The sequence below is a fragment of the Triplophysa rosa genome, linkage group LG22 (genome assembly GCF_024868665.1).
Source record: "Triplophysa rosa linkage group LG22, Trosa_1v2, whole genome shotgun sequence".
In the NCBI taxonomy this organism is placed as follows: Eukaryota; Metazoa; Chordata; class Actinopteri; order Cypriniformes; family Nemacheilidae; genus Triplophysa; species Triplophysa rosa.
Genome location: NC_079911.1, coordinates 12,205,654 through 12,233,338, shown reverse-complemented (window position 1 = coordinate 12,233,338; position 27,685 = coordinate 12,205,654). Strand labels below are relative to the sequence as shown.

At 38.4% G+C, this 27,685-nt stretch overlaps 9 protein-coding genes across 10 annotated transcripts; 4 read left to right on the top strand and 5 right to left on the bottom strand.

The window, feature by feature from the left end:
- The first annotated feature begins 273 nt into the window (after positions 1-273).
- LOC130545989 (ubiquinol-cytochrome-c reductase complex assembly factor 3) lies at positions 274-1,336 on the top strand. Its single transcript, XM_057320999.1, has 2 exons — positions 274-525; positions 886-1,336. Exons 1-2 carry the CDS (start codon positions 409-411, stop codon positions 1,012-1,014), a joined length of 246 nt encoding a protein of 81 aa, XP_057176982.1. The 5' UTR covers positions 274-408; the 3' UTR covers positions 1,015-1,336.
- Positions 1,337-1,489: 153 nt separating this feature from the next.
- Positions 1,490-2,128, top strand: dmac1 (distal membrane arm assembly component 1). The gene is made up of 2 exons (XM_057320997.1): positions 1,490-1,847; positions 1,930-2,128. Exons 1-2 carry the CDS (start codon positions 1,637-1,639, stop codon positions 1,992-1,994), a joined length of 276 nt encoding a protein of 91 aa, XP_057176980.1. The 5' UTR covers positions 1,490-1,636; the 3' UTR covers positions 1,995-2,128.
- Positions 2,129-2,257: 129 nt separating this feature from the next.
- On the bottom strand, positions 2,258-3,355 carry faub (FAU ubiquitin like and ribosomal protein S30 fusion b). The gene is given in 4 exon segments (XM_057321969.1): positions 2,258-2,445; positions 2,647-2,702; positions 2,985-3,131; positions 3,176-3,355. Coding segments are annotated over 4 exon segments (426 nt in total). The 5' UTR covers positions 3,273-3,355; the 3' UTR covers positions 2,258-2,319.
- A 330-nt stretch (positions 3,356-3,685) lies between these two features.
- On the top strand, positions 3,686-4,861 carry mrpl49 (mitochondrial ribosomal protein L49). Its single transcript, XM_057320996.1, has 4 exons — positions 3,686-3,825; positions 3,986-4,130; positions 4,266-4,390; positions 4,529-4,861. The coding sequence occupies exons 1-4, from the start codon at positions 3,715-3,717 to the stop codon at positions 4,673-4,675; spliced, it is 528 nt and encodes a 175-aa protein (XP_057176979.1). The 5' UTR covers positions 3,686-3,714; the 3' UTR covers positions 4,676-4,861.
- Positions 4,862-5,457: 596 nt separating this feature from the next.
- On the top strand, positions 5,458-7,584 carry znhit2 (zinc finger, HIT-type containing 2). The gene is made up of 2 exons (XM_057321063.1): positions 5,458-5,572; positions 5,695-7,584. The coding sequence occupies exon 2, from the start codon at positions 5,743-5,745 to the stop codon at positions 7,450-7,452; it is 1,710 nt and encodes a 569-aa protein (XP_057177046.1). The 5' UTR covers positions 5,458-5,572; positions 5,695-5,742; the 3' UTR covers positions 7,453-7,584.
- Positions 7,585-7,588: 4 nt separating this feature from the next.
- Positions 7,589-11,093, bottom strand: tm7sf2 (transmembrane 7 superfamily member 2). Its single transcript, XM_057321064.1, has 11 exons — positions 11,005-11,093; positions 10,772-10,837; positions 10,467-10,663; positions 10,099-10,153; positions 9,526-9,720; positions 9,279-9,382; positions 8,927-9,046; positions 8,655-8,823; positions 8,485-8,565; positions 8,169-8,291; positions 7,589-8,081 (listed from the first exon to the last, which is right to left on the bottom strand). Exons 2-11 carry the CDS (start codon positions 10,830-10,832, stop codon positions 7,921-7,923), a joined length of 1,266 nt encoding a protein of 421 aa, XP_057177047.1. The 5' UTR covers positions 10,833-10,837; positions 11,005-11,093; the 3' UTR covers positions 7,589-7,920.
- Positions 11,094-11,323: 230 nt separating this feature from the next.
- Positions 11,324-16,147, bottom strand: vps51 (VPS51 subunit of GARP complex). Its single transcript, XM_057321100.1, has 11 exons — positions 15,842-16,147; positions 15,205-15,334; positions 14,838-14,984; positions 14,543-14,762; positions 13,552-14,449; positions 13,192-13,407; positions 13,016-13,099; positions 12,791-12,925; positions 12,422-12,543; positions 12,054-12,141; positions 11,324-11,970 (listed from the first exon to the last, which is right to left on the bottom strand). Exons 1-11 carry the CDS (start codon positions 16,016-16,018, stop codon positions 11,710-11,712), a joined length of 2,478 nt encoding a protein of 825 aa, XP_057177083.1. The 5' UTR covers positions 16,019-16,147; the 3' UTR covers positions 11,324-11,709.
- Positions 16,148-16,457: 310 nt separating this feature from the next.
- On the bottom strand, positions 16,458-22,406 carry frmd8 (FERM domain containing 8). Of its 2 annotated transcripts, none has more exons than XM_057321286.1 (11): positions 22,235-22,406; positions 21,705-21,792; positions 21,444-21,611; positions 20,759-20,860; positions 20,604-20,662; positions 20,340-20,506; positions 19,701-19,916; positions 19,417-19,540; positions 19,181-19,330; positions 18,806-19,034; positions 16,458-18,655 (listed from the first exon to the last, which is right to left on the bottom strand). In XM_057321286.1, exons 2-11 carry the CDS (start codon positions 21,790-21,792, stop codon positions 18,543-18,545), a joined length of 1,416 nt encoding a protein of 471 aa, XP_057177269.1. In that variant the 5' UTR covers positions 22,235-22,406; the 3' UTR covers positions 16,458-18,542. The 2 variants fall into 2 exon arrangements, with proteins under 2 accessions (XP_057177269.1, XP_057177267.1); XM_057321284.1 differs by having other exon boundaries at positions 21,705-21,823; positions 22,235-22,405.
- Positions 22,407-25,410: 3,004 nt separating this feature from the next.
- Positions 25,411-27,604, bottom strand: rab1bb (RAB1B, member RAS oncogene family b). The gene is made up of 6 exons (XM_057321287.1): positions 27,321-27,604; positions 26,933-27,005; positions 26,734-26,829; positions 26,544-26,639; positions 26,288-26,419; positions 25,411-26,126 (listed from the first exon to the last, which is right to left on the bottom strand). The coding sequence occupies exons 1-6, from the start codon at positions 27,332-27,334 to the stop codon at positions 25,932-25,934; spliced, it is 606 nt and encodes a 201-aa protein (XP_057177270.1). The 5' UTR covers positions 27,335-27,604; the 3' UTR covers positions 25,411-25,931.
- Between the last annotated feature and the right edge of the window lie 81 nt (positions 27,605-27,685).

Here is a 27,685-nt window from a genome sequence, read left to right as displayed (position 1 = left end):
CGCCATAAAAGCATCCCACCAACACTACCACTATAGTTTCCATTAAACCAATAAATCTGTTAGAATATCAGTGATGTTTTTATCAATTATTTTAAATTTGGTTAAATAAATAATAATTAATAATTAACAATTATCAATATCCTACCTATGATAGCATACGATAAACTGCTTAATGAGAACGAAAGAGCGAAAGTTACCATGACATGCAAGCACGTGCCAAATGTCCATTTAGGACTAGGAGTAGTCTGCCAATAGCTGGTTAAAAAGTTGTATACAGAGAACTCCCATAATGCACTGCATCGTGTCAACTGACATTGTGAAACGAGTTAGGAGCTGAGGGTGCTGCATAATAAATACCACGGATAAAATTATTAGGTTATAAATGCTGGCGGAGAGTTTGTGCACATCATGAGTGGCATGAGGACTATACTGACCTCGCTAGCCCTGGTCGGGTCTTTCGGGGCTGGCTATGGTATGTGGGCCATAATTGTACCTGGAGAAGAGAAGAAAAGGGAACTATTGAAGGTACTATTATAATTTTATAAAGTGTAAACAGACTTTACTTGAAAAAATTACGCAGGGTTTGTTCTATAACTATCCTTATACGAGTCGTGTTTTTGTTTGTTTGGGCAGAACATGACCTCAATCTACGTGTGGGAGAGACTAAGTAATTTAAGTGGGATCGTGATTTTGTTATTTTAATAGCATCGAAAAAGTGCCATTTGTAGTGGCATAGAATAGATCACTAATAAGACATGCTGTTGTCATGAGACACACATCTATGAGAATGCAATGAAAACAATACTTAGTAAAATGCGATGTCTTTTCATTGCATCCGATCTTTCCTCTCATCATCCATATAACGTTACTATTCTCTTTCCTCAGAATCTGCCGGAGTCTAACCCTGCCCGTATGGAGGAGAGCAGGAGGAGAAATGCCCTCATGCTTCAGGTTCTCAAGGATGCTGCAGAGACCCAAGATAATATTGCACGTGGATATGGGGGGAAAAAATGAAGAATGCGTTTTGCACAAAAATCAGACTCTCAGGTTCGTCTGTGAATCTGCAGGAGGACAAAGCTGACTTATTCTAAACAAGTTATCAATAAACTAAGATAAATTATTTGCATAAGCATCTTGTATCGTGGCAGATTTGTTAGATTAAAGTTGATGGTTGTAAATAAACTAAACTATGAGTAATTAAAAAAATCAACGTCCTTGGAAACAGCATTGTTGCTCTACAGATACGATTATTCTATGTAAAAAGTGTGACAGCTTGTTGTAGATGAGAATTGTGTTATAAAAAATCTTTAAATAATGTCGTCACAGTACAGAGGATAGTTATTTAAAAAAAACATATTTACTAATAAGCCCTATTGTGAACACATCAATAACTTAAAAACTAATCTTAATTAAATATTTCTGCGCAAATTGTAAGCAGAAATGACTTGCATGAACACGACAACAACCCAAATGCTTCCGGTGTGTAAGGTCAGTCTTGCATGCACGATCTTTCTCAGTGGGATGTCCTCTACTACATGAACATCTAAAATGTTACCAAAATTTCTGGAAAATAGAGCGTGCCACTGGTTATAACAGTATATTTGCGAAAACTATTACAAGGAAGATCAGCTTGGCCATGTCCAGTGCACCACCATCATCTACAGAGCAGTTGAGTCCTGTCAAATCAGAAGCGCAACAACTATTCGGCAACTGCTGGAGCTGTCGATTAGTATCAGGCGGTGGACTGTTGGCTGCTGCGGCATATGTATACATGCAGGCGCGTAAAACAATGCGTCTAGGTGGGCCGACATCTCTGGGCACAGTTGCCCAAATCGCATTTGCAGCAGGTGAGATAATTCGTGTGCTGTCTGTGCATCATAAAAGTAACTGAATGACCAATCCCTTCGATCTGATTTCATTTGTCTCCAGGATTGGCTTCGTGGGGCGTCGTGGTGATTGCTGATCCAGTGGGAAAGGCGACAAAGAAAGCATAGCGATGCTGAACATTTCATATATCACCAAAACAACAGTGGCATAATAGCCTACTGCAAACTTGAAATTGTGAAAACTGTGCTAATGTAAGAATGAATTTACAATCGTGTTTCATTAAATGTGTTTATTTGCAAAATTTCACTTTACAGACCCTCTTCATATTTACAAAATATAAAGTCCCTGTGATTCACAGTTTACAAGATCAGTTTTATCCAAGTGCACAAATTAATTTTTAATGAATCAAGTAATCCTTATAGTGCAGTTTCCCCCCCAGTGAATGATATGGGATGCAGTGAATGTGTAAAGATTACAGTTTTGATGAACAAATCATGAGTTAGCATTCGGTCCCTTCTTTTTGCCAAATGTTGGCACAACATTTACAAATCTGCGACTGTACTGAATTCTCCTCTTTGCCGTGCCGGTCTTTTTCTTCTTATTCTCTAGCTTGTCCACCTAAGAGAATCAGAACAAGCGCACCAAGTAAACAAAGACTGATGCTACAAAGATTGATAGGGCAAATCACACTGAATTAAAAACATTTTGTGGCTGTACAGCACACATACAATTTTTAAGATGGAGTTAAATATGTTGTTTAGACAAGGATTAATTTAGGATATGAAGATTACACATGTATATGTAGTGAATAACACTTACCTTGGGAGTTTGCCCTCTGACTTTACCTGCTCTAGCCAGGGAATCGTGGACTTTGCCTTTGGGTGTGAACAGGTTATATTTATGAAAACAACATGCATGCATTTTTCTCTTATTTTGTTATCATATTGGCTCCGTTATGGAAATGAATTGCCATGTCAGATTTCTCAAAAATAGAATCATACTTGGACAATAACCTTCCTTATCTTTAAAGTATTTTAACGTTTACTCATTAACACATTTTTAGTTTCTGGTAAATGTTTTCATCTCAAATTCTATACTGGGAAATGGGAATTTTCCCAAATGGGAATAATCACATTGTGTGTCTCTTTAAACCTTACCTCCTAAAAGCCTTGATGACACGTCAAGAGTGCCAAGTTCCTCCACTCCAGACAGACAGATCAATGTCTCATCCTGAAGGGGTACCCAACAGAGAGAGATGATCTAATCACAAGCCAGTCCCTCCGAAGAGTCAATCTGTGCTTGAAAAGTAAACAAATAAAATCCAGTACGAGAATCAAAATCTGTCAATGATATGGGCAAGTCTCTGACCCATTCAGCTGAATGGAGTGCAAAGTCTGGGCACGAACAAACAACTGCATTTCTTTAAAAGCACAAAACATAAACATTAAGCATGTAATCTAATTCAAAGTTTCTTTACATGATATAAAATACCATCTGTTTGCATTTATATACTATAAGTAAAGATCAGGACCTACATCAATTGATATCGACAACTATGAGCGCCAAACTCTAGCCACCAACACTAAAAAATGAAATATTTATGTCGATCAAAATTTTTATTTCCTGCGCATGCGCTTCGTATTAAAGTTACGTAAAAGTCCCTCAGAGCAGGTTAAAAAGCGCAGTCCTATTTTAATATTATTTTTGCGTATCAATTATTGGTACTAGTAAACACACATTTTGTAGATTTACATTTTAGGCATGTTTTGGACAACTAATGTTTTAAAGAAGTATTATTTTTAAATGTGTCAAATGTCAATAAAGTTTCTTCATTCAAAATGATGACGTAAGAAAATTCGTCTGTCCTTCTTCCTCTCTCAAAGAGAAATGTCTGCCTCCGTTAGAAGCATGTCTTTGACACTCTGTCGCAGTTCAAGAGTTGTTCAAAGAGCTTTCCGTCCAGCTACACGTTTATTCAGTGTTGGATCTTGCTTAAAAGTGAGCAGTACTTTTACCCTCCATAATCATTTCGCGTGACCTGACATGTCACAACAGTAGATCTGCATTGAATGTGGTGTGTGCATGATATGTTTAATAACATAACTAAACCGATGACATGATGAAGTGTTTAACCGGGTGATTTTGTTGTCTTTTCCAGGTAGAAAACAGATCTGATGGAACAGGGAGTGTCATTGAATCTACAGTAGAGTACAGGTTTGTGGAGAGGCTCATTCCTCTTTCACGCATCCCAGCTCCCCCTAAACATAATGGTCCTTCTCCATCAGGATGGATCCAACCACCAGGTAAATTACTGCATTTCTTAGTATACACGTAGTTGTAGCATGTGTTTATTTACGATTGGTGCTGTGTATTTTTCCAATTTTTTATAATGGTTTCCCATAGTTAGAGTTTATTTTCACATTTATTTATTTACACAGATACACCACCTTCGCTGCCGTACATGATCCGTCGCTCCCGAATGCACAATGTACCCGTGTACTCTGACATAAAGCATGGAAATCAACACAGCACTCTGCTCAGGAAAATCGAGGGAGACATGTGGGTGAGTAGAATGAATGAAAATTTCCAAACAAATATGGGTGTTCATTATACTAACGTGAAAACAGCTTGGTACTTTCTCTGAGGTGAGAAATACCATGAGGAATGTCATTTTTAATGTTATTAATCTAATGTTTTCTAGGCTCTGAACAAGGATGTTAAGGAGTTTCTACTTGGGCTCACAGGAAAAGATCCTCCAACACAGGTCAATGAGATAACTGGGACCATCCGAATTAAAGGATCGTTTGAAAAAGAGCTGAAGGACTGGTTACTGGAGAAGGGCTTTTAATTTTTGATTTCATGAATGGCAATAAGGACAGGAGACATGATAAAGTGATGTAAATTCTAAACACAGGCTTTGATTTCCAATGTTTGTGTTTTTGCTTTGTATTAAAGTTTGTAAATATAACATACTTTACTGGTTTAAGATGAAATAAATATAAGGACATGTCCTAAAACAGAATGTGTGATATTTAAGTCTGAAACATAACATACAGCTGCGTAAAAAATTAAAGGACCAGTTTGATTTTTCCCCCACTTTTTTCTGAATTTACTATTTATAGGTATGATTCAAAGTAAAATTATAATTTTTGTTTTATTTTGTTAACTAGTGACGACATTTCTTCCAAATGAATTTTTTTGGATTTGTTTGTAGATTATTAAAACTGGAAAAACTGGTCGAAATAACAAAGATGTTTGCAGATCATGAATATTGCAAAGAAAACACGTTTATATTAATGTTTAAACAACAAAACACTATTGTTTTTACATGAATTTTAGGATCTGTTAAAAAATGAACATATGATGGATATAGCCAGGTTTTTTCACAATTTATATGCGTCTTTGCAGTTTCTCAGTCTTTAACATTGCTGTTAGGTTATTCCTGAAGTTTGTTTTTGTTGAAGTTCAACAGGTACTTGTCCGGAATTGCAACAATACACGCCGAAATGCTGATTAAAGGTAAAACCAGAGTGATCTTTTCATTTTTTTTCTGCGGCTATCTATCTGTCTGCGCAAATGTTGCGCCGTTTCCTCCGCTTGAAGCGCTTGCAAAGGTAAACGTCATCATGTTGCGACAAAAACGGTCATCTAACGTGAAGCGTCGTCTTTGCGAAGAAATATGTTAACAAGAAGTACTCCAAAGTATATTTGAATTTGTATGTATGTGGATATACGTTTCTATTAGGTAAGAAAATGAATACAAACCTTACTGGGTTATAATAAACTGCATGTTATTAACGATCTCTGTTTAAACGTTGCGTCTGTAAAATAACGTTAGACTTACGTTCCTTTTCGTTTAAATTGCAGATCAGAATTATTAAAGAAACGCAATCTACCTCGATACATTAGCTCCTTATGGATCCTGTTGTTAGACGTAAAATCCCTGGCAGACTACGTTCGTTACTCACGGATATTGCACCAAGGGAAGAACAATACTTTTCTGACTGGCAAGAAACAGATCCTGAATCAGTAAATAATGACAGGATTGTACTTCCCAAAAGAGGGACTTCTGAAACCCTCCTGACACCAGCCACAGAAAAAAAAGAATGTGAAACTACTAATGGAAACGTAGCATCTTCACTCAGGCCATGTGGGCTTTGCCTATCCAAGCCTTCCTGTTACACTTGTCCCAGGTGTAACATCCCATATTGTGGACTGGTTTGTTACCGCAGTCCTGATCACTCTGCCTGCTCTGAGGAGTTTTATAAAGAGTCTGTGCTTCAGGAGCTGAAATCTCAAGGTGTCACAGATGAAGAAGGAAAAAGCAAGATGCAGGAAATTCTGTTAAGGCTCAGACAAAGTGCAGAGGATGAAGGAGGTACCGCAAATTTGCTAAGGGACTTACAGAAAAAGACTGGAACTAATGTGACGCAACAAGACGCAGATGCTTTGGAGCTGCTTTCGAGGTTAGCAGTGATTCAGTCAGCTGGGAACGAGGATAGCCAGGAGGCACAAGAGATACTAACAAAACTACAAGACATTGAAGAGAGTGGTAATGCCATAGATGGGTGTGATGAAGAAGAAGAGGAAGCCGAGTTAACAGAGAAGTTAGCCGGGCTGGATATTGACTCTCTTACAGAGGAGGAGCTCTGGTCATTGTTATCTGCCCAAGAAAAAGAAAAATTTGAAGCACTGGTGAAAGGAGGAGGTATTGGTGGGCTGGTTGCCTTGTGGTGCCCCTGGTGGGAAAATCCTGAGAAAGACACCAAAACACTTATAGAGGAATTAAAATCTGAGAACGACGAAAAAATTCATGATGTGAATGAGAAAAAAGATGGACAGACAAAGGCCAGTGTTGAAAAAACTAAACAAGACACAAGGAAAGTAAAATTTGCATTGGGGACAATACAAGAGGTAAATAAAAAAGAGGCGATAAAAAAAGATAAATCGGTTAATAAATCAAATTCTTCAATCCCTGCAATAAGTGCCAAGATCCCAGCTCTTCACACACTGTCCTCAAATCCATCTCCTCTAGTGCTGTACAACCTAGTCAATGTTATCTATGGATACACCTTCTCGCTGTGTCTCGTCAACGGGGACATCTCAGAACAAGAAATGTTGCTGGAGTTCTGTCAGGTAGTACTAGGCATCTCAGAAGTTCTTGGTGAAGGACGTGTCTTCAGTTCTGTCCCAGAGGCTGTTGAAGCCGGAATAACAGCTGTATCTACAAGTGGACACTTTGACTGTGAAGACCCCAGGGCTCCACTTCGAGCCGTGAAAGCCGTGGCTCACGTTCTGTCTGGAAAGAGCAGAGAGAACACTGTGGGCTACTCGCTGTCTGCTTTGTCCCAGCTGCGTTCAGCTTTGAATAAAGCAAAGAATTTTGTTCCCAAAGCTGATGATCAGGCGAGACGGATGTATTTCAAAGCAGGAAAAAAGTGTGAGTTTTTCCAGTCTTGGCTGATGGAGAATTCTGCTGCGGTGAGGAGTCTGGCAGGACAGGTGTGGATGGATTATGAGAGGAGGGACGTTGAGAGGATGAAATTAGAGGGAGAGAAGAAAGATTTAGAAGTGAGACTGAAAAAAAGCAGAGGTAAAGGTGTGTTGATAGAAGAGATTGAGTGAGTTTTAAAAATGAAACCTTTATAAATAAACAGTAATTTGTCATTTAAGTAATTGTGTCTGGAATAAATTGTTTACTTTTTGAGAGTCAACAACGTTTTTCAGAGATAATGTAAAATAAAATGTTTTTATTACTATGGGTTGTCATGTCTGGGCTTCTTGAAAAATTTGTTTTATGTAGCAAGTACATACTTAGAGGTTCACAAAGCACTGAAATATATATGCAATGCACTACAAATGATAAAACATAAGTAAGCATTAACAATCGTAATAAAACCACAACAAAAACAACCTAAAACACAATGGTTTCCAAAGGAGTTTGTGTTTTTTGCTCTTTAGTTTTGATGTCAAAACTGCATTATATATGATAAATTCAGCAGGCTCCAGTCATTCAGCACCAGTGCTGGCTAGCACTAACACACATCAGTGTTCGTATTTTATTGTAAGGTCTTCAAAGCTCATCAGTCTGCATTAGTAAATGTAAGGGATTATTCTATAAGGCACTCGTTTGCAGTATGTATCCCAAGCGAGTCCATACTTGGCTCTGCACTGTTTCTCATCCCTGGCCTCTCGGTGGATGAGCAGAATGGTAAAATATATGACATAGAAGTAAGGCAAAATATGTGACATTCCTAGAGTAAAAAAAAAAGTAAAATAAACTGATGGTATTAATGTATTTAGTGAGGATCAACACTACATTATGTTACTGAAATACTTACCACATGGTAGGGACCAAGCCAGTGCCATTAGAAGGTCCCCCAAGTAATTTGGATGTCTGACAAACCCCCACCATCCGGATACCAACAGGCGCTTTCCTGTTGCGGTGGCAATAGTTTCTAGATCTGAAATTAATAAAACAGACAAAGAGGATGTGAGAATGCATTATTTATTCTCCAAATGCTCTGGGTGACATGACTTGGTCACCACAAGGAATGTATTCAATCATGTTGATATTGTATAATTTAAGAACATTGTTTATCGAATACAAATGCTCAGCATGATGTAAAAACATCAACAAGATTAAACAATACTGACGTGTTACACTTTTGTGTGTAGGGTCTCGTCTGAACTGATTTTTCTGAGAGTTGGACCTTCGAAAAATATAATATCCAATTCCTGTGAAAAAAAGCGTTAGGAGATTGTTAAACAAAAATGTTGATTAAGAAAGATGCAAATTGTGATCTTCACACACATAACAAATATACCATTTAAAAGAATAATCCCTGCTGCTCCAAGGGTACTAAGTGGCTGTGGGTGCACAACCAAAAACATGGCCTGAAGGCCATATGTTAAAGGAACCCAAGCAAGATCACCAAATGCCAACATGAACCCAAATCCATCATGTACAATGTCCATAGTTGTAAGCACAGCCTCCTGCAAAGACACAAGAGTACGATGTGCAATATTTTAGAATGGAACAAAAATTTGTCTATATATCCTAAATATTTTTTTACGTCAAAAACATTATTTCTCATACTTCGTTCCATAAAGCATCTGTGACATAGAGGAGTTGGAAGCCATTCACAAGCAGCATGGCGAGAGATGGAGAGCCCCTTAGCTCTACTTCTTTCATCAGCATCCCCAGGTTTATTACTACCTGAGAAACAAGAGAAGAGATCGAATAGTATTATGGGGTAAACTGGTGATCGCTATGCATAAAACGTAATAACTGTATGTATAGAATATAGAATACAGAACTATGTGCATGCATATATTTGATGTTAAAATCTTCCTCATTTGTATATCGTTTGGATAAAAGCATAAATGTAAACATCTGGATTTACACTTGCTGTATAAGTGGATATAAAATAAATTATTAAAAAGGTTACCCAGCCTAGTAATCCAGGTCTGAGTTCACAGAAATATTTCAAGTCAAAGTCTCCAATGCGAGGGTTAAGCTCTCGACCCATGAAGAAGTCATACAGGGGATTTCCTTTAAATGAAAATAAAACAAATAGTGAGATATCTGAAATATACAAAAAGATTGCCTTTTAATAAATGTATACTCATGTATAACATACAGTCTAACATAAATATCAAAATGTATGTTTCACAGAAGTGCTCTTATTATCTCACCTGTGTTCCCTCCAAGGGATAAAGCATATTTAGGAGCCCAGAATGAGCGAATGTACAGGTACATAGACAACAGGTAGGACAAAGCAATGGCACACACAGCCAGAGGCAACACAAGTTCAAAGAGATACCCGAGGGGCATCCCCAGCCCAAGACATAGTAACAACAGGGCAACAGTAATGCAGAGGGAATGAAAACCTAAAAACAGAGAGAAAAATGCTAAGTTCACTACCTTCCCATTTATATTATCAACATAAAACACTATTTGTGTTAGAAATGAATAGTGAGATGAACACATGCAGTCTTGAATTCTGAGTGTGTGTGATAACTTGAATGAACTTAAACTTAAAAATACAGATTGGAAACTGGAAGTTAATGAATAATAGAGTTTGAACTCGGACTTGTATAATAGATAGTAAAAACAAGTGCAAGAGAACAAAGATTAGCATGTTTATATTATGTCAAGGACAAATACATATAATCAGAGTGAGACATATAAGAGCTTAAACTTCTTACACAATCTAGATAACAGCCATATTTAAACTAACATTTTAAAAGTTACACAGCTTATATTACCATTAATAGGATATTTCAGCCTGGATCCGTCTCTAAGGACTAATCCTTCAGAAACCTATCAGCGAGAGAACAAACAAAGAGTTTGGTTCATGTTTTTTATTGTGCATTCCAATTAACATCAATCGAACTGCAGTTGGTTGTTTTGATTTAAGCCACAATAACTAAAAAAAATAAGGCTAACTAACACAATAAAACATAATAAAAATCTGAAAAAACAGAGTTATCTCATTTTGGAAACACTCTTCAAACATTTAGTGAGAATAATTCCAAAATAATTCAATTTACACTAGATATAAATACGTAAACTGTTCTTGAAAATAGAATCCTAATGTATCTTTGGATGAACTATAGTAGATACATATTTTCACCTTCCCCACTGGCAGCAGGTATAGAAAGCTCTGCAGGGTGATCCAACCTGCAACCAGAACCACAGCTAAGGGGTCCCACAGCTGGGCAGCGGGGGTAAGAGGTGGAGGCCACTGCAGCACACTAGCTGCTGGAGACCGACACACACTCAGCAGGTACAGAACTGTCAAAGGCAGGAACACTGGGATGCAGGTGGCACCTGGACAGGTGAGAATTGAACTCAAACATGGCTCAGAAACCCCTCTGACTATTAAGCAGAGCCATTATAACACATGCATATAACTTATACACAAATATCCCCTCTCACCCAGTGCACCTCCAAATTCCCTCTCAGTTGAATGTGATTGTTTGTATTTGTTAGGTTTCATTTTGTCTGTTTAGGGCAGAGATATAGTCAAGACACTATCGCAACCGTGCACATTGAAGCTTTTAATAACAGTTATATTCAAAATTCGTACATTTTAATACATTTTGACGAGTTAAGGTAATAACCAGGTCGTAATATATAAGCATATTGTAAACAGTAAATGTTTCCCTTACCTTTCTTTTCCACAAAGTTACTGTTATTTTACAGACCGCTCATCACTGCACACCGCTAAGGAGGTGACGCCCGCAACACGCCGTTTGCCTTCACTATATCTGTCCAATCAGCGTTTACCGCTGTCATCATAAGAGTGTGGAGAGGCAGCCAGCGAACCAATCATACTTGTACAATTGTAGATGGGCCCGCCCCCAACATCTTCCTGACCAATAGACGAGGGCTTTTGGCCTGGCTTCATTTTACAAGCGTTCGACAACTGTGTGGAGGGAAGGTGTGGATTTCTCCTGACAGAAGACTTCAAAACGCATTTTACTTTTGCATATTTATGTTTATTAAATACATAACATTCCACACAGTGAATGAATACACACATTTCATGAATCAACCATGACGGAAAGATTTTAAACTTACTGATTTATTACCGTTTATAGACATATCATCTTACCTTTAAATGCATTATGATTGACAGTGATTTAACTTATTAAATAAATGGGTTATAATTTACTTGTAATGCTATGTTGTATTCATTTTGTGACCCTGACAAGAGACCACCATATTTCAGCTCTTAACACCCAAGCACAACTTCTACATTTTTAACTCTACCCATTGCATGAAAACTGCAAACATATGAAAACAGTTCTTTCACCAAATGACTTGAATTTGGGCCGTCTAACTGATAAACTGTTCCTGAAGATCTTTTTTCTCTACCCCCTCTCACAGATGACCTCAATAACACTCTGCTCCATTGGGGACGGGTCCAGGCAACGGTGGGCTGCGCTACCCACAATCTCATCCAACAGGAAGTGAACTAAGTTTTCGTCGGACACAAACCGCCACAGGTACATCTGCAGGTAATGGCAATCCACCTGAATCTGCTGCAGTCCGTAACGGCCAAACGTACGGAGACGGACACATTCAAGGAATGTTTTCAGACTTATTTTAATGATGCCAGTTAGCACAGAGACCTAAGATAATAGAAAGTGGTAACTTATAATCAGTTAACAAACTGATACCAGTGTTAAATTTTATTTAGTTCTGTTAATCTTACCTTGTTGAACTCCACTGGGCTAAAGATGTCAATCCGCTCAGAAAACAGTTTGTGAATGTTACTGAGCAAGTTTGTGTCCATTGGAGCACTGGAACAAATGAGTGTAAATATTATATACAATATGTAATATACATGTTAATATAAAAAACATTGATTAACAGCCAAATTTCAAACATTTAATATAAAATGTATAAAAATTTAACAAAATAGTCAGTACAGTTTATTTGGACTTCTGATTTTCTATAATACATTTGCAATACTGGACTTTTCAGTAAATCAAATTCCAAAGCAGCAGAACTAAACCTTGTAAACAATTTACAAAATGAAATGAAATTTAAGTATATCTAATAAGTAAAGCCATTCTGCACCTGGGAGTGTAGCTTGGTGCGTATCGAATCTGCTGTCTTGAGCTGCTGTAAACAGAAAAAGTACGTTTGCTGGAGTCACTGCTGTGGGCTTTTCTTACCCCCTCCTCATAAAGCAGTCCCACCTAGTGAAAATAAACAAAAGCAGAAACAACAAATTACAATTAGAGGATAATGAAAATCTAAATTTACACAGGTGCTGAAAGAGCACTTCAGGTAGACGTACAGGTAAGATACAATTCCTATGTGGAGAAAAACAGTGATATCTGAGCGTTCCTATGTAAAATCTGTGTTCTGATCTAAACAATTGGTTAACGTTTAAGATAAATGGAACCAATGTTTTGATTAATAAACTTGAAGACACATGCATACCTGTACATCAATAGAAGTGGTATCTTCCACCACTCTCTTCATTACAGCTCGGACGTTTCGAGGTTCAATGGTGTTTACCCAATCTCTCGTTTCCACACTCTTCCTCAGCATCTGAGAGATGATCAGTCCTTGAACCTGGACCACAACAAAATCAACTCAAGAAAACAAAACAACCTACCTATAATTTTAAAGGAAGCATAGAGCTGAAGTTCAATTCTCAGTTACCTTTACATAGTGATTCAGTAATTTTTGTGCAGCCTCTCTGGCCTCCGCGCATAGCGCTGTGACTGGAGTTACTGGAGTGTGATGCTGTTTAGAGAAGCAATTTAACAAAAAAATTACAAGACCGGTTTGCTAGCTTCTCTTTAAACTTGTTAGAGAAAATATAACAGATAGTATACCTGTACAAGAAACTGTTCGTCTGTAAGTGTGAGGATGTAAGAGATGGTGGAGGTCTCATAGTCCAGACAAAGACGAGAGAGTAACAGGAGGAGAGCAGGAGGGGTGGATCCGCCTCTGTCACCTGCACTTTCACAATACTGCCGAGACGACTGGCAGATGAACTTAATGAAGCTCACCACCAGACCCTCACGCACACCCTGACTGCAAAACTCACCCTGAAATGCCGTAGACCAGATGTAAGACAAAACATGAAAACATATTTATACAGCACCAGTGCAAATGTCATGTGATGCAATTAATTTTGTTATTAGCTAAAGTGTGTAATATCTTCCATGTAATATCACATATATTGAGTTTACCCTGAAATAAGGCTTGTTTGAGAAAGTGATGTCCTTGGCTGTGAAGAGATGCACTGACGCTAACACAGATTTTAACTGATTGAGAATAAAGTTCGACAAGGAAGTCAGCAGCTCTGACAGATTCGGCTGGGCATCTTTACTTGCAGCAAGAGCTCCACCTCCTGATGTACTAGCCCCGCCCACTGTTAAGCGTGGGGCAGCCAAAGCCTGTCTTACATCAGTAAGGCTATCATGGTAGAAAGTTTGTAAGGCCAACAGGTACTGTTTGATTCTCTCCCTTGCTGCCCGTACTACTATCTCAGTTCCTTGGCTGGGCACTGCTGACCCTGGAAGTAGTTTAGTTATGGCTTGTAGTCTGCGATGGAAGCGATCCAGGGCTCTCACTAATAAGGAGTTATCCCCCACCCCCTTCTCCTCCTGTATCCTTCGCTCCACTAAAGAGAAGTATCTAGCAGCCAGGGTGTCCACAAATACATGTAGCTTGCCATTAGCCATCTCAGGAATGTTCTTCGAAGATAACTCGCCTTCCTGTGGACGGTTGATGAATAATTCTTGATAGGAGGCAATGACCAAACAGAGGCTACTAACAAACTCATTGCATCCTCGATCAATGAACTCCAGAATGTCTGTTCCGGCAGTAGGGGAGAGGAAGGGATTGGATGTAGATGACTTAGAAGGAGAGACAGGATTCGGTCCAGGACTTGGTTTGTGTGTAGAAGCTGCACTGGTATCAGCAACTGGTGAGTCTTTAAGCTCCGCCTCCAACCCCTGGAGATCCGCCTCTAACCTGGACTGGGCGTGGCTGAGGAATTTGTCACAAAGCTCCTCTGCGGGCTCGTCCAGCTGCAAAAGCAGCTCAACGCATTCAGAGAGATCCTTAGCGCTTGAACCACCGTCCCTGTAGGCAAACATACGTTTTTAAGAAATTCTCAAGGGTATTTTCATATATTATTCTTAATGTAAAAAAAATCACATCCTCAAGACCACAGACCTGAATTTCTGCCGCAGTTGCTGAGCGAGCTGCTCCATAATGACATGGCAGTCATCCTGGATACCTCTGAAAGAGGGCATATGACTGTACTGCTGCAGCACACAGCGCGCCTTGCGGTGGGCATTTACGGCCTGGGCGTAGGCCTGCAGCTCCAAACACTTATTGAGTCTTGCTGGCAGCTCAAACAAAAACTGCAGTTTACGGAGAAGAGTGTGAACACCTATACAGGTGGACATGAGTTAGAAACTGAAAGAAATTCTTGTTATCCATTGGATGTTGCTAGAGGACTGAATACCTGACAGTTTGGTGATCTGGGTATGCTGGTCCTGCAGCGTCCCACTGATGCGGGCACTAAACTCTGTGATAGCGGTCATGTTAGCAGACAAGCAGTCCATCTCATCCTCCATCTTCTTGAAGTCATTCTTCATTTTCCTGATCGTGTCTGGGAAGTGTCATAACAAATCAGGCAATCAGAAAAGTGCATTAATTATGACCTATGATATTGTAAGAAGTGATATCACATAGTATGCAACCAATTTAGAATGTTACAATTTAAAACAATACAAAGACAATCAACAGAACCACAAGACCGGTCACAAATGCAAAACAATTGGAAATCTGGTCATCAGTGACAGTGTGTATCTTTGCAACTGTTCACTGACCTGTGGCCGAGATGAACTTATTGTAGTTTTCATAAACTAGGGTCTGCATATCGCTGTCTAGAGATCTGATCTGTTTCACCATGCAGCTCTCATGGTCCATCAGCTCACCCAGAGAACATTCCTGCCTCAACTGAAAGACATAAAATCTTTTGCAAACCACCGCATTTAAAGTAACATTACAGACCGTAACAACATCACTTAAACAAATCAACTGCATGTAACAAATACAGGATGAAGTGAAGAGCATTTTCACTCATGGTAAGACAAGAGTGGTTGGCACTTTTTTTGCATTATTTTTATTTTATGCCACATATATGAAAAAGATTATTATATAAATGAAGTGTATTTTATATGAATGAATGAATGTATAAATAAATCCATAAATACATGTAAAAATTGAAGCAAAATGTATTGTTGCATTTATTTCTACATTTCTTCATGTATTTATGCATGCATGCATTTTCTTTTTATATTTAAGTCATATTTAGTCCTCCATACCACACAGCCTATGACTTCTATCAATACCTACAAAGTGGGCTAAGACAGCTGTCATCACGAATTAGCGCTTCAACTTCACAATTAAACAATATAACTTTTTATAGCGCCATTATATTGCACGCTCAGACTACACGTGTACCTTATTTAAATAAATCTCCGGGTCGAAATGCGGGCCATTTATATCGCACGGATCCAGAGATTCGGCTTGTTCTGTACATTTTCCTTCCTCATTCAGGCCGTAGTACATTTTAAGCATACTGTGAACCTGTCGCCGCCGGCTCGGGTCCGAATCTGGCGGTGTTGTGGCTGAACTCATTTTCACTACACACTTCAGCTATAGCCTAATGTAATAAAATGCATAGAGTCTTTATGCAGGTGTCAGTAAAACATCTGTTGAAAGATCCCCGGTTGCTACCTGCCAACTCAGTTTGTTGATGAGGCCGCTTTACTGATCCAAAATGGCGTAATATTTCATAATAAAGGTCCAATAGTCGTAAAAAGTTATTTTTATAATATAATATCATAAAATTATATAATTTACCAAGACATGTAAATACATATATAAAATAAATATAAATTAGTATGTCCATAATTAAATGTAAATATTACTTCAAACGTTAACTATATTAATTTAACGCAGTAAATACTCGTTCCTGTTTACACTGACTTACAAAGGCTTACAAAATGCCAACCATTTAGCTTTTTACATGTATTTTTTATCTTCAAGATGAAATCAATAACACATAAAATACCTTGTTGCAGGAATAGTTTACTTAAATAAAACATCAATATAAAATCCATTATACAGACAATTATGTACTGATAAGTATGCCAAAAGTTAGTACAAAGCAGGAATAAAAAGATTCAATGCTGCATATAAATGGATTCAGTTAATCTTACAGTCACAAATATTTGGTAGTGCTCATTTGTGTAAAAACTTCATAAACAACAAAGGTGAAGATAAACTTTTAAACTAAAAGACAGGGTACATAAAAAACGACATTGACGGCTAAAACTACAGCAACAGAGAAAATGTGATTGTAAAAAAGGCACTTTAAATTAGTTTTTGACAGGTATAACTATCTTCAGTACAGTTAGGGGGTGCAAATGTATCTAACAGGTCAGACACTCCGTCTGTCTTGCTCAGATTAAAATAAAATGAGAAAATTCAGTCTAGAATGGAAAATAAAACATGGTACAGTGTTACATAAGACTATGCAATGTTGGATAAATGTATTTAGCATGATAACAGCACAAGCACTCTTTAAAAAACGCTGAGATTTAAACTGTTCCGCTGGTCTGTTTTGTAATTGTTGGTGTTTTCATTTCACAGTTCAGCTTTTGAATTTTTAGTGTATTCATTCTACACACTAATAAATGTGATTACATCCCATGTGCAAAGCGGGCAAAGAAAGGTTTACAGAAACATGCATAAATCACAAAATCAATTTAAGTAGATGTCATGCATATATATATATATTGTGTTTTGGTAAAAAAAAACTAATCAGGGCTTGACATTAGGCTTTTTCAGATTGTGTACTTTTTTCCGTGCACATACAGTACATTGAACAAACATTTCTTTATAATATTAATATCATTAGCCATAGGTTTGAATGCTCAACAGTTGTAGCGCCTGATACTGACATTCAATAATATGCACATAGGTGCTGGGGATTTAGAGACCACGAGGTAAAAAAAATTGTAACGAAAAGGTATTTAGCTGGTCCTTCAGGATCAGACAATAAGCTTTCTATCGTGAATTATGTTATGAACTAGAAGTCCAATTACACATCTTCCTTCCCTCTGTTGTCCTCGACAAGCTTAATGTCAAACCCTGTGTTTTTGAAACATGTCATAGACTACATTCAAGCTTTGAGAGCCTTGAAATACAGTTCAATACTTAGTGAAAAGTTTCAAACATTGATTGAAACACATCTTTAAATAGAACTAGTGAACTTACACCATCACTGACTGATATCACCAACCAGCAACTTGTTTTTACAAGTGAGGGTAGATATAAATGATTCACTCTGCCTTACAGATAAGATAACCTGGATAATGTTTTAAGCAGTGCATTACACCAGAAAACCAACAGAAATGAATAATTCTGAGCAACAAGGTAGTGACCACTGATGCACACTGGTATTCTCAGCAAATAGTAAAACACACAATACAAAGTTATATTGAATTTAGGACAACTGCACTCGACTTGATCTGTCAATTTAACTTTGGTCATTATTAAACAGATTAAGCAGTAGCATCTTGTTGCTCGGTCTGCATATGCCAACAAGCCTAGTGGTAAACTGACAGCAAAAACAACACCCATTCAGTAAATACAGCACAGAATGCTCTGCTGCCCCAAACTGCAGCACTGGTTTGCATATAACACGCACTGACTGCATTGGTGCAGGAGATCTTGGTTTTAGCAGTACTGATGACACATATTAAAGTATTGGACCGCTGTACTCTAGATTTACAGCCACTGGGATGTTGTTTGATGGTTGCATAGCTGAATTCAACACAGTGACCTTTAGTAGAGGTTAACAGTCAGTGTGTCACACCCTATTTTATACAGCTGTTGCACTTGAACCAAAATGTCTTAGTTTAGCATGTTAGTTAAACAAAACTGCAAATTTCACATTCTTTTTGTACAGGCAAAGAAAAAAGCATCAACTTAAACCTGTAAATGCACAAATCATCTATAAAAGTGGTTCAACTCTTCGGTTTGTGATTTTGGTCCGATCCGTCCATTCAGATGAGTTCTGTACTGCGTAAACAAACGTGTCTCTGAGAATCTCAATGGACAGAGTTTTGGTCGCCGGGCAGTGTGAAGCTGGGGTTCATCCTTGCTCCAAACTTTCAGTCACCTGAACAGCCGAGTAAGTGGGAGGCTGCGCCTGTCGCGTAAAAAAGGAAGCAGCTCTCTTCGGTTTTAGACGCTTGACCTCTTTACCTGAAACAATTGATGACTATTAAAAACTAATCGTGATAAAGTTTGTTAGCAAAATGTTTCCATTGACAGACATTTAAAAATACCTCATCTGGGTGTACTGGTTTTAAAGTATCTGTTAATAATCATTTTGATGTGATTGATGTCTCTTACCGTCATCAACAACATAGCTAATGGTGTTGAGAGAATGGACTCGGCTGCAGACCACGCTGTTCTGTCTGCGCAGTTTCCCCCGTCTTCGCTCTGGGGTTTTCTCACTGGTTTCCACCTGTCCTGAAGGTGCTTGGGAGGGTGTGACCTCACCGTCAGTCCCCGTGGCTCCTGACTCACCAGAAGAGCATAACTCCACACAAAACTCAATCAAACCATTCATTAGCTCAGCCTGGAAGACAGGACACTGGCTGTTAAGTGCCTTACTATAATAGTTTTAAGAAAAAAAAAATATGGAAGGACAGTTTTTAACTTAAAGACATCCTTGTCTTTAAGTACATACCATATGAAAGGCTTAGTCATAAACTGCCTGCTCACCTGTTTTGAATAAATCTTTAATAATTTATTGACATGTAGGCCGGCCTCCTCCCCATCAAACTCTAGCCAGAGTATATGCGAATCTCCTTCTGCTTCTGGGTAACTGTGATCCCAGGACAGCTCGTTGAATTTAAGACCCAGTAGGACATGCTGTAAGAATCAAAAGATCAAGAGAAATGAGACCTCTCACACATGAAGACGACACTGAGCATGTCAAGCTCTTATAAGACACAGACCTTTTCTTTTATATCCATAACATACACTCCTTCCAAACTGATGCCCACTTGCACCACCTTACGACCACCTCTGTGAAGTAGACCCTGTGCTGGCTTGTCTATCTCACCCATGAAGAAAGCACAACTGTTGGATGACAAACGCATACATGGTTTCAGTCGATTTACAAAGATAAACTCCACTAGATCGAAGCGAAGTCTTAGAAAACATTTCCAATGTTTTTTCTCCATAAATAATCCTAACTGGGTCAACTCTAGTTCAGAAAAAGAGATCGCTGTGATCATACCCATAATAAGGCAGGGTGTGGCAGGTTCTGAGGTACTGGTGCAGCAGAGCGGTGGGCTCCAGACTAGAGCCGTCAGAAGAGGAACAGACTGAACGATACTCCTTAATAAGATTTTGCTCCATCTCAGCATGTCGTCCTCCCCTCCCCCTCAACGTGGACAGAAAACCTCCTCCTAATGTGACGTGGGCTGGCAAGAAGGAGGACAGCTTCTTTTCTCTAGAATAACATTTTAGGGGAGAAACAAAAATGAGTCAAAACAATTCAAGTATTCTTTGCAAAGACCAATGTTTTGCTTCAAATTGTTTTGAGAGGCCTTCTACACAGAGATTAAGAGGCTGATTGTAATACGCTAAACATAAAAGCCATCCCATTTAAAGGGACAGTTTGCCCAAAAATAAAAATTCTGTCATTTACTCACTCACCCGTATGTCATTTCAAACCTGTACGACTTTCTTTCTTCTGAAGAACACAAAAGAAGATATTTTGAAGAATGTTGGTAACCAAACAACATTGGCCCCCATTGTATGGACACAAAACCACTGTATCATTTCTCAAAATATCTTCGTTTGAGTTCCACGGAAGAAAGAGTCATATACAGGTTTTTGGATGAACTAGCCCTTTAAGAGACATAATTGGTACCTGATTGCTGCTTTTACGGCCTGGTCATCATGCCCTGTCCCTAGCTCAATAGCACAGGACAATGCTCCCAAAGTCAGCCAATGTTCAGGGTCACACGGGTAACGGCCCTCTAATATATTCATCTTGGCCTCATCGTAAAGTAACTTCAATACTCCTTCATCGTCAATCTGAGAAAAACAAATGTTAAGAAAGAAAATTGTACTATGAGCTTGCTGGGTAATACCAGTTTTCAGATAAAACAAAATCCAAAAATAGGTTTGGTACCTGAAGTTCTTTAAACTTGGGATAAAAAACACTTCTTTTGTACAGAAGACTTGGCTCATCTGAAAAATAAAGAAATGGGTTGTTGTTAGCCACCTAACCGTTCAGGTGTAATGATGTGTGCAAACCAAACCAAACAAAACAAAACACACAAGAACCTTGAGAAATGTCTTCTGTAGGGGCGTCAGTGAAGCGGTATAGCAGGTCCTGCCACTGACGACACAGTTTGTAGGGCTGATGTTTCGGCTTTAACTGCAGTTCTGTGGGAAAAGGAGGAAAAGATGGGAAATGATGACATTCAATGGCAAAGAAAATGGATTTTCTCCTTCAATTATAATCCATTTCTACAAGCCATTTTAAAACTAATAGTTGAATAGTTGTCTAGTTTAAAGGAATAGTTCACCCAAAAACAAAAATTCTCTCATCATTTAGGCCCTTTCACCCTCATGTCATTCAAAATGCAAAGTTTTCTTCTGTGGCACACGAAAGAAGATATTTTGTGAAATCTAAGTGGTTTGTGTCCCAAAATGGAAGTCAATGGGGGCAATGTTGTTTGAAAGACAGTCACCCAAGTTTGGAATGACATGAGGGTGAGTTTTCATTTTTGGGTGAACTATCCCTTTAAGAGACATTACATAAAAAGCTGTCCTTGTTGAAACAGGGATTGAACACATTCCAGCTGGTGGCATTTAACGCCCTGAGGACTTCCTGATATCACTTTATAAGCAGCCAAAGGGACTGCAAATGTCATCATTGTGTCTTTCCTCTTTCACAAGTCAAACATGAATAGACCGTAAGTTCTGCATTAGTCTAACAATAGAATCAAGCACAAACCGTCATTACCAAGCAATGGAGAGCAGAACCAGAAAGCAAACACATCTACAGCAGAGTTGGGAATGTTGAGAGGCTCTCTGACACTGCGGCCAAGCTCCTTAGCACTCATACAACCAAGACCCTCCAGAGTCAAGTGCACTGCACTGTCGCTCGCCAAGTAAACCATCAAATCTTGGGCTGGATAAACAAAGGGGGTTAAAACTATTAGATTAGGATTCCAGGACAGTAACAGATCATCAAGAGAGGACCAATGATAAGCAAAGGACCGACCTCTGGTGACCGAGGAAGCCACACTTCCGCGCTGCGAATGTGAATGTTCTGATGGCTCAGTGGGGAAGTCGCCATCATCTGCCTCCATCTAATCCACAAGTTTAGAAACCAAACTACTACTACATAGGGAACATATATATTAAATTATATATACATATATATATGAGACTTCCCGTACTTGTTCGTATACGGACTTCAAAATCAAAACTACGTCAAAAACTAAACAAACACCATTAGCAAAGCAAAGCACAATCTCTCAAATGTTTTGGCAGTAAGTTACAGTAAAAAGTGATGGCTAAGCAGCAACTTTAGAGTTATTAAAGCATACAGTATGTCGCACGATTTAGCACTTGATTCATTTGTACCATACATTTGGGTATGTTAAACACACTGCTTAAGCAACAAATACTTCTATTAAAAACGAATAAGAAGAAATAAGGAAGAAACACTGTCGACCCTCTAGTGACAGGCTAACGTTAGCTAGTCAATACATGAACTGCCTGGTAACCAAACAACACAAAGAAACATACCGACACACTGTCCGTCGTTTCAGACACTTCTCTCTCGATCGGAAATGACGACGAACATAAATATTTTGAGAAAATAAATTACATAAGAGCTTAGAGTATAACGGCGGCAACAGCACAGCTAGATAATGCTCTCTTAAAACAGCGCCCACCAGTGAAATATTAAACGACCGAGATGTCACTTCACTTCTGGCAACCGTTGTACCATATATCACCTGAAGGTGGCGCTGCACGGTCAAAAAAATGTCACGCCTTTATATTGATTTAAATGCATTGAAGCATTAAATTGCATTTAATGCAGTAAAGCATTAAATAGAAAATAAACCCAGACATTTTATTGTAGAAACGTTTTACTCATGCATCATTTGCATATTAATTATTTTAAATGCTTAATGATGCATAAGCAAACATAGCATATAATTGAATCGCTTCTGGGCATTCGTTTATGTTGTGGTGTTGATATTTATATGAAAATATTAAAGCTAATTTGATTATATCATATCAGTTTGACACGTCTTCACAGTTATTGGACACGAGAGGGGCTGCTTTCTAGAAGAATCTCATTCTTCCTTTCTAGGTTTTCTGTCATTTTTGTGCGGCGCCAACGCCAAGTCTGTGGGTTATGTACATGTGATTCAAACTCATCATTTGCATGTTTTGTTGCCAACTGCTGCTGATTAGGATTGCACTCTAGTAATGACCAAAACGTTTTAAGTAAGGGATAATCCACAGCTAGCCGTGCGTTAAAGGGTTTTAATGCACGACGTGGAGGCCAAGAACCACAAGTGGAGGGTGGTTGCCTCTGCGAAGTGCATTAAAATCCTTTACGGCTAGCTGTGGATTATCCCGCTTATACCATGGTCATTTGCCAAGTTAAATCTTTTATTGATGTTGAAAAGTGTTATTGTCTTTTATAGAAGTTTACCAACCTAGACATATTTGAATAAAAGCATTAAATTACACATTTAAATGCATTACTCTAAGGAAGCGAAATACTGAATACTAAGTTATAAGCAGTGTTGGGTGTAACTAGTTACTAAATAATTAGTTACTGTAATTTAATTACTTTTCCCTTAAAAAAGTAAAGTAAGGGATTACTCAACTGCTGAAAGTTGAGTTTGGCGAAAGACATGAGGAGGTTACAGACCTGCAGAGTGCTGTACTTAACACAGTTACTTCTGATGTAATTAAACTAAATACTTTGTGTAATATGTGTGTGTGCAGAAGAGGAATTGACATCAAAATTCAAAGTCTAACTTTAAAATCCGTGCTTTAATGTATAATTCTCACATTTGTAATGAATAATAATACTTTATGTAGTTTTATATTATTTATTTGAATGAAGTAAAAGAGTCGTTTCATGTCTATCCTTGAATCACTTAACTCATCAAGGCTGATGTAGGATATAGAAAGTAATTAGTAATAAGTAATTAAATACTTTTTGAAGAGTAACTTGTACAGTAATCTAATTACATTATCGAATATGTAATTAGTAACTAGTAATTAATTACTTTTTCAGAGTACCTTACCCAACACTGGTTATAAGCTTCATTCACGCGTTCTCCGTTTAGGCTGACGCACACGCACTAGAGCACCATGTTGCTCCTGTAAAAATGAGTTTCACCGTGTTAATGCAAAGGACAGCGGCACTGGAAGAGCCCTCGGATAGGCACTGAGCAGCAGAGCATCTGAGAGGTATGAAGGAAACGAAATACTGAGTTATATCGCTTCATTCACGTGTGCTCGATCCGTTAAAGCACACAGACACACACGGACAAAGTGAACTGCCAGCTCATTGCTCCGCTACTGTTCAGGCTCATCAGTAAAAGCAAGATCGCTTAAATACCAACATTAACCGTTTCATATACTTACCCGCTTCACTTCATAACATTTGCGCCACGTTTTTTTGTTAAAGCGGACGTGTATTGTGTATGTGTGATCATCAGCGCTGGATAAGCGCACATCCACACACTCATACTTATCTTACACGTGTTTATTCATGTGTCTCCTCCACCGCAACAGCTTCAAGTGATAGCGCGTCGGTTTTATTCCATTACACGAAGGTCTGAACCGTAAATAACGCAGTCTACTAATAAACACATTAACACTACACCAAACTGTTTCTTGCACGTTGTATTGTACCAGTGGTCTCCAACGTGGTGCCCGCATAAACTCTGTAAGGTGCCCGCCAAACACAGGGCTCAACAATAATGCTCAGGACAGTTGATGAATCTGTGACTATACGTATCAGCCAAGTGCTACATCATCATGAAATGTTATTAGCACGTGTTGTAAGCTTTAATATATTCAAGTGGAAAAATATGTGAAAGAAAACAGAATTTGGTCCTATGAGCCTAAAAATAATGCATCACGTGTTTCAAGTTTGAAAGTATTTTATCAACAAGTAGCCCTCTAGATGATTTTATATCTTCAGGTAGCCCTCGCTTACAAAAAGGTTGGAGATGTATACAGTATACAGTATAGCGTTAATCAGCGCTCAGATGCTGCATCAGACCGCTATTCTGGCGAAATACACGACAGGGTCTTAATCAAAACTCCTGGATGATAGGGTTAAATGTATCTAAAGTATAGCTGTTATACATCAAGTAGAGTAATGCATTTAAATGTGTAATTTAATGCATTTATTCATGTCTATGTTGGTAAACTTCTATAAAAGACACACCCCTTTTCAATTTTTAATAATTTCTCGTTTTCTAACTGTAAATATTTCCTCTGCTAAACCCGTGGCTTTACAGTTTCCATGTTTCACGGTCTCAACTGTTATCTTTCCCTATGTCCTCCACTGTCCTGTATTTAACAGTGTCTCTCCCATTGTGTCTAATGAACTCTGGGAAGCCAAGCCACCAACCCGGTGACGTCACCGTCAATCGGTACTGCAAGATGGCGGCGCCCTTGCTACAAAATCGAAACAAAAAGGCATCCTCTTTTCTTTTAAAGGGTCACACTAATCTGGTTTACTATATCATTTTTGATTGAAGTGGAAACCTATTTAATAAATAATGTTAACTTGCCTGGATGGTTAATTTCCCAACCATGCTAGTTGTGTGTTTAAAATCAAAATGGTGTGACCTACAATGAGAAATCAACTAAGAAAAAAACTGAATATTGTAAAGATTTTTTTACCCGCCCAGGATCTACTACCAGAGAAATACATGTAATTTATTTGAATGTTATTACAATGAACATAAACTAATGAAGACAACATTATTTATTTTTGAGAACTATAGTACAACTTCACATGAAATTGCTGGAAAGTCATGCTGAAGTGCAATGTCTTAAATGATCACTCTTCACGGATCTTATTTTAAAGTGTGAACAAGGCACCAGTGCCACAATTCTGCACGTTGCAACTTTATGGATACTTAGTGGAGAATGAATGGTCAAATGAATGAAATGTTACAGTGATCTGGACATTTTTCATCTACAGGCCCTGAATTGGTTTTATTGACAGAGACGGTTTTATTTTTAAACACATCAGCCTACAGTAAATATGAAACAAGCCTTGTCAATATTACATTGTGTGCACACTTAAACAACAGATGATTTTGTACTTTATTGAGCACCATGTAGTAGCCAGTCATGTATATCCAGATTTTCCACCTCTACACAATACTCAATAATGTCCAGTCTTCAAAACCCATCATGGTCTTCACTGTCCCTGAGAAAATATATCAGTATTTTAACAGCACCCTCCACCTGACTGCTGTACTGGGGTGCTTTCAATCTTAAGATCAGGTTTCTCTGAACCACCCGAAGCTCCTGGTCTCATTCGCTTCTTTATTTCTTCTGCCATGGTCATGAAGGCCTGCTCCACATTTGTGGCGTTTTTGGCACTTGTTTCAAGGAAGGGAATGCCAAGAGAGTCAGCAAACTCCTGCAAGCCGAAAATATAGTGTTTACAATGAAGTTAATGTATAATACGCATGTATACGCTAAATCAACAGAACCACATAGAAAATGTTACTATCAATGTATATGGCTGTATGTATGTATGACACTCCCTTAACTAAACTACAGAGGAAGTTCTTTAGTTACCTTCGCTGTTGTGTAGTCCACCACTTTTTTTGTAGTGAGATCACACTTATTCCCTACAAGTAGTTTGTTGACATTCTCACTTGCATAGCGATCGATTTCCTTCAGCCACTGTTTCACGTTGTTGTATGATTCCTTAAACACAGACATCAAATATTTAAAAAATGTGTCCAGTTTGAATTTTCACCAGGTTTTCACATATGGGCCTTTTTATGAATTATTCAAATGATGATGGATATATTATGCAGGTCCTACAAACCTGGTCCGTAACATCATAGACAACAATGATCCCATGAGCTCCTCTGTAGTAACTGGACGTAATAGTGCGGAATCTCTCCTGTCCAGCAGTGTCCCACTGTGGATGTGTACAATATTATTGCAGTTTAATAACAAATGCTATATTAAGAGTACGAAAAACGTACGATTTGAGAACTATTTTTAAAACGTACGATTTGGAGTTTGATAGTTTTTCCATCCAACTCAATAGTTCGGATTTTGAAATCCACCCCGATTGTGCTGATGAAACTCTCAGTGTAAGTGTCGTCCTGAAATAGAAGAATGAATCAATTATTAATAATCAATAATATCATATTTTGTATATTATACATGCATAAGGTCATTCAAATTCATGTCACCAAAAGCACTTACTGCAAATCGTAGGAGGATGCAGGATTTTCCAACTCCAGAATCTCCAATCAAAAGAAGCTTAAATAAGTAGTCACTGTAAAAATATGTAGAAACAAACATCACATTTGTATTTTCAACTCACACAGCTATTCAGAGACTCCATCTGGTTTAAGGCCCAGAAACATACTTGAGCTGTCAAGACGTAATTTACAAACTTGTCCTGCTTGAGACAGTCCTATGAGACTTTTATTTCCACAGGCATCTCCAACACAACAATGAAAGAAAGCAGTCACCATGACCGCATCTGTAATCCCACTCATATTATTTACACACGGATCAAGGCATAGGAATTTGGCTCAGGAAGGTTAATAGAAATTAAATGTTCATAGATCACAGTAACACGACTTACTATTCAGGGTTCATGATGTGACACCAGAGAGATTGTTATTGTTTGTCCAGCTGGTTAAAGCGCCCTGGGTTGCCTAGTGCTCACCGGCTGACCGCAAATTCTCAGCGAGTATTTTTAGTCTCGAAGAGGCAATTAAAAGAGGACTTGTGAGTGTTTACTCTGTTTATAGGTCAGCCTTGATGAATTTAGAGATCTATTGTGCAATGAAGTCCGTCTGGCTTTCCGACTCCTCTCCTCTTTCTGGTTTTACAGCCGCGCAGGTGCGGCAGTGACGGATAATGGTGTGCCGCTACAGATCTAATTCTTATCAGCAGTCGCCACCTAGTGTTGGGATCCAGGCATATGTTATGTTGTGCATTGTAAAA

What these genes read in the sequence shown, in the direction of transcription:
- mrpl49 (XM_057320996.1), top strand. Translation starts at nt 3,715, where the DNA reads ATGTCTGCCTCCGTTAGAAGCATGTCTTTGACACTCTGTCGCAGTTCA. An exon ending in GTGTTGGATCTTGCTTAAAA is followed by an intron (nt 3,826 to 3,985) that starts GTGAGCAGTACT and finishes TGTCTTTTCCAG; the next exon opens with GTAGAAAACAGATCTGATGG. An exon ending in AGGATGGATCCAACCACCAG is followed by an intron (nt 4,131 to 4,265) that starts GTAAATTACTGC and finishes TTATTTACACAG; the next exon opens with ATACACCACCTTCGCTGCCG.
- tm7sf2 (XM_057321064.1), bottom strand. Translation starts at nt 10,832, where the DNA reads ATGAAACCTAACAAATACAAACAATCACATTCAACTGAGAGGGAATTT. An exon ending in GGAATTTGGAGGTGCACTGG is followed by an intron (nt 10,664 to 10,771) that starts GTGAGAGGGGAT and finishes TCACCTGTCCAG; the next exon opens with GTGCCACCTGCATCCCAGTG. An exon ending in TACACACAAAAGTGTAACAC is followed by an intron (nt 8,292 to 8,484) that starts GTCAGTATTGTT and finishes TATTAATTTCAG; the next exon opens with ATCTAGAAACTATTGCCACC.
- vps51 (XM_057321100.1), bottom strand. Translation starts at nt 16,018, where the DNA reads ATGAGTTCAGCCACAACACCGCCAGATTCGGACCCGAGCCGGCGGCGA. An exon ending in CAAACAAGCCTTATTTCAGG is followed by an intron (nt 13,408 to 13,551) that starts GTAAACTCAATA and finishes ACGGCATTTCAG; the next exon opens with GGTGAGTTTTGCAGTCAGGG. An exon ending in TACTGAATCACTATGTAAAG is followed by an intron (nt 12,926 to 13,015) that starts GTAACTGAGAAT and finishes GTTGTGGTCCAG; the next exon opens with GTTCAAGGACTGATCATCTC.
- LOC130545989 (XM_057320999.1), top strand. Translation starts at nt 409, where the DNA reads ATGAGTGGCATGAGGACTATACTGACCTCGCTAGCCCTGGTCGGGTCT. An exon ending in AGAAAAGGGAACTATTGAAG is followed by an intron (nt 526 to 885) that starts GTACTATTATAA and finishes CTCTTTCCTCAG; the next exon opens with AATCTGCCGGAGTCTAACCC.
- znhit2 (XM_057321063.1), top strand. Translation starts at nt 5,743, where the DNA reads ATGGATCCTGTTGTTAGACGTAAAATCCCTGGCAGACTACGTTCGTTA.
- rab1bb (XM_057321287.1), bottom strand. An exon ending in GCATCCTCCTACGATTTGCA is followed by an intron (nt 26,830 to 26,932) that starts GTAAGTGCTTTT and finishes CTTCTATTTCAG; the next exon opens with GACGACACTTACACTGAGAG. An exon ending in TGGACTACACAACAGCGAAG is followed by an intron (nt 26,127 to 26,287) that starts GTAACTAAAGAA and finishes TTCGGCTTGCAG; the next exon opens with GAGTTTGCTGACTCTCTTGG.
- frmd8 (XM_057321286.1), bottom strand. Translation starts at nt 21,792, where the DNA reads ATGGAGGCAGATGATGGCGACTTCCCCACTGAGCCATCAGAACATTCA. An exon ending in GTTCTGCTCTCCATTGCTTG is followed by an intron (nt 20,861 to 21,443) that starts GTAATGACGGTT and finishes CTTTTCCCACAG; the next exon opens with AACTGCAGTTAAAGCCGAAA. An exon ending in TAGCTATGTTGTTGATGACG is followed by an intron (nt 18,656 to 18,805) that starts GTAAGAGACATC and finishes CAATTGTTTCAG; the next exon opens with GTAAAGAGGTCAAGCGTCTA.
- dmac1 (XM_057320997.1), top strand. Translation starts at nt 1,637, where the DNA reads ATGTCCAGTGCACCACCATCATCTACAGAGCAGTTGAGTCCTGTCAAA. An exon ending in CCAAATCGCATTTGCAGCAG is followed by an intron (nt 1,848 to 1,929) that starts GTGAGATAATTC and finishes ATTTGTCTCCAG; the next exon opens with GATTGGCTTCGTGGGGCGTC.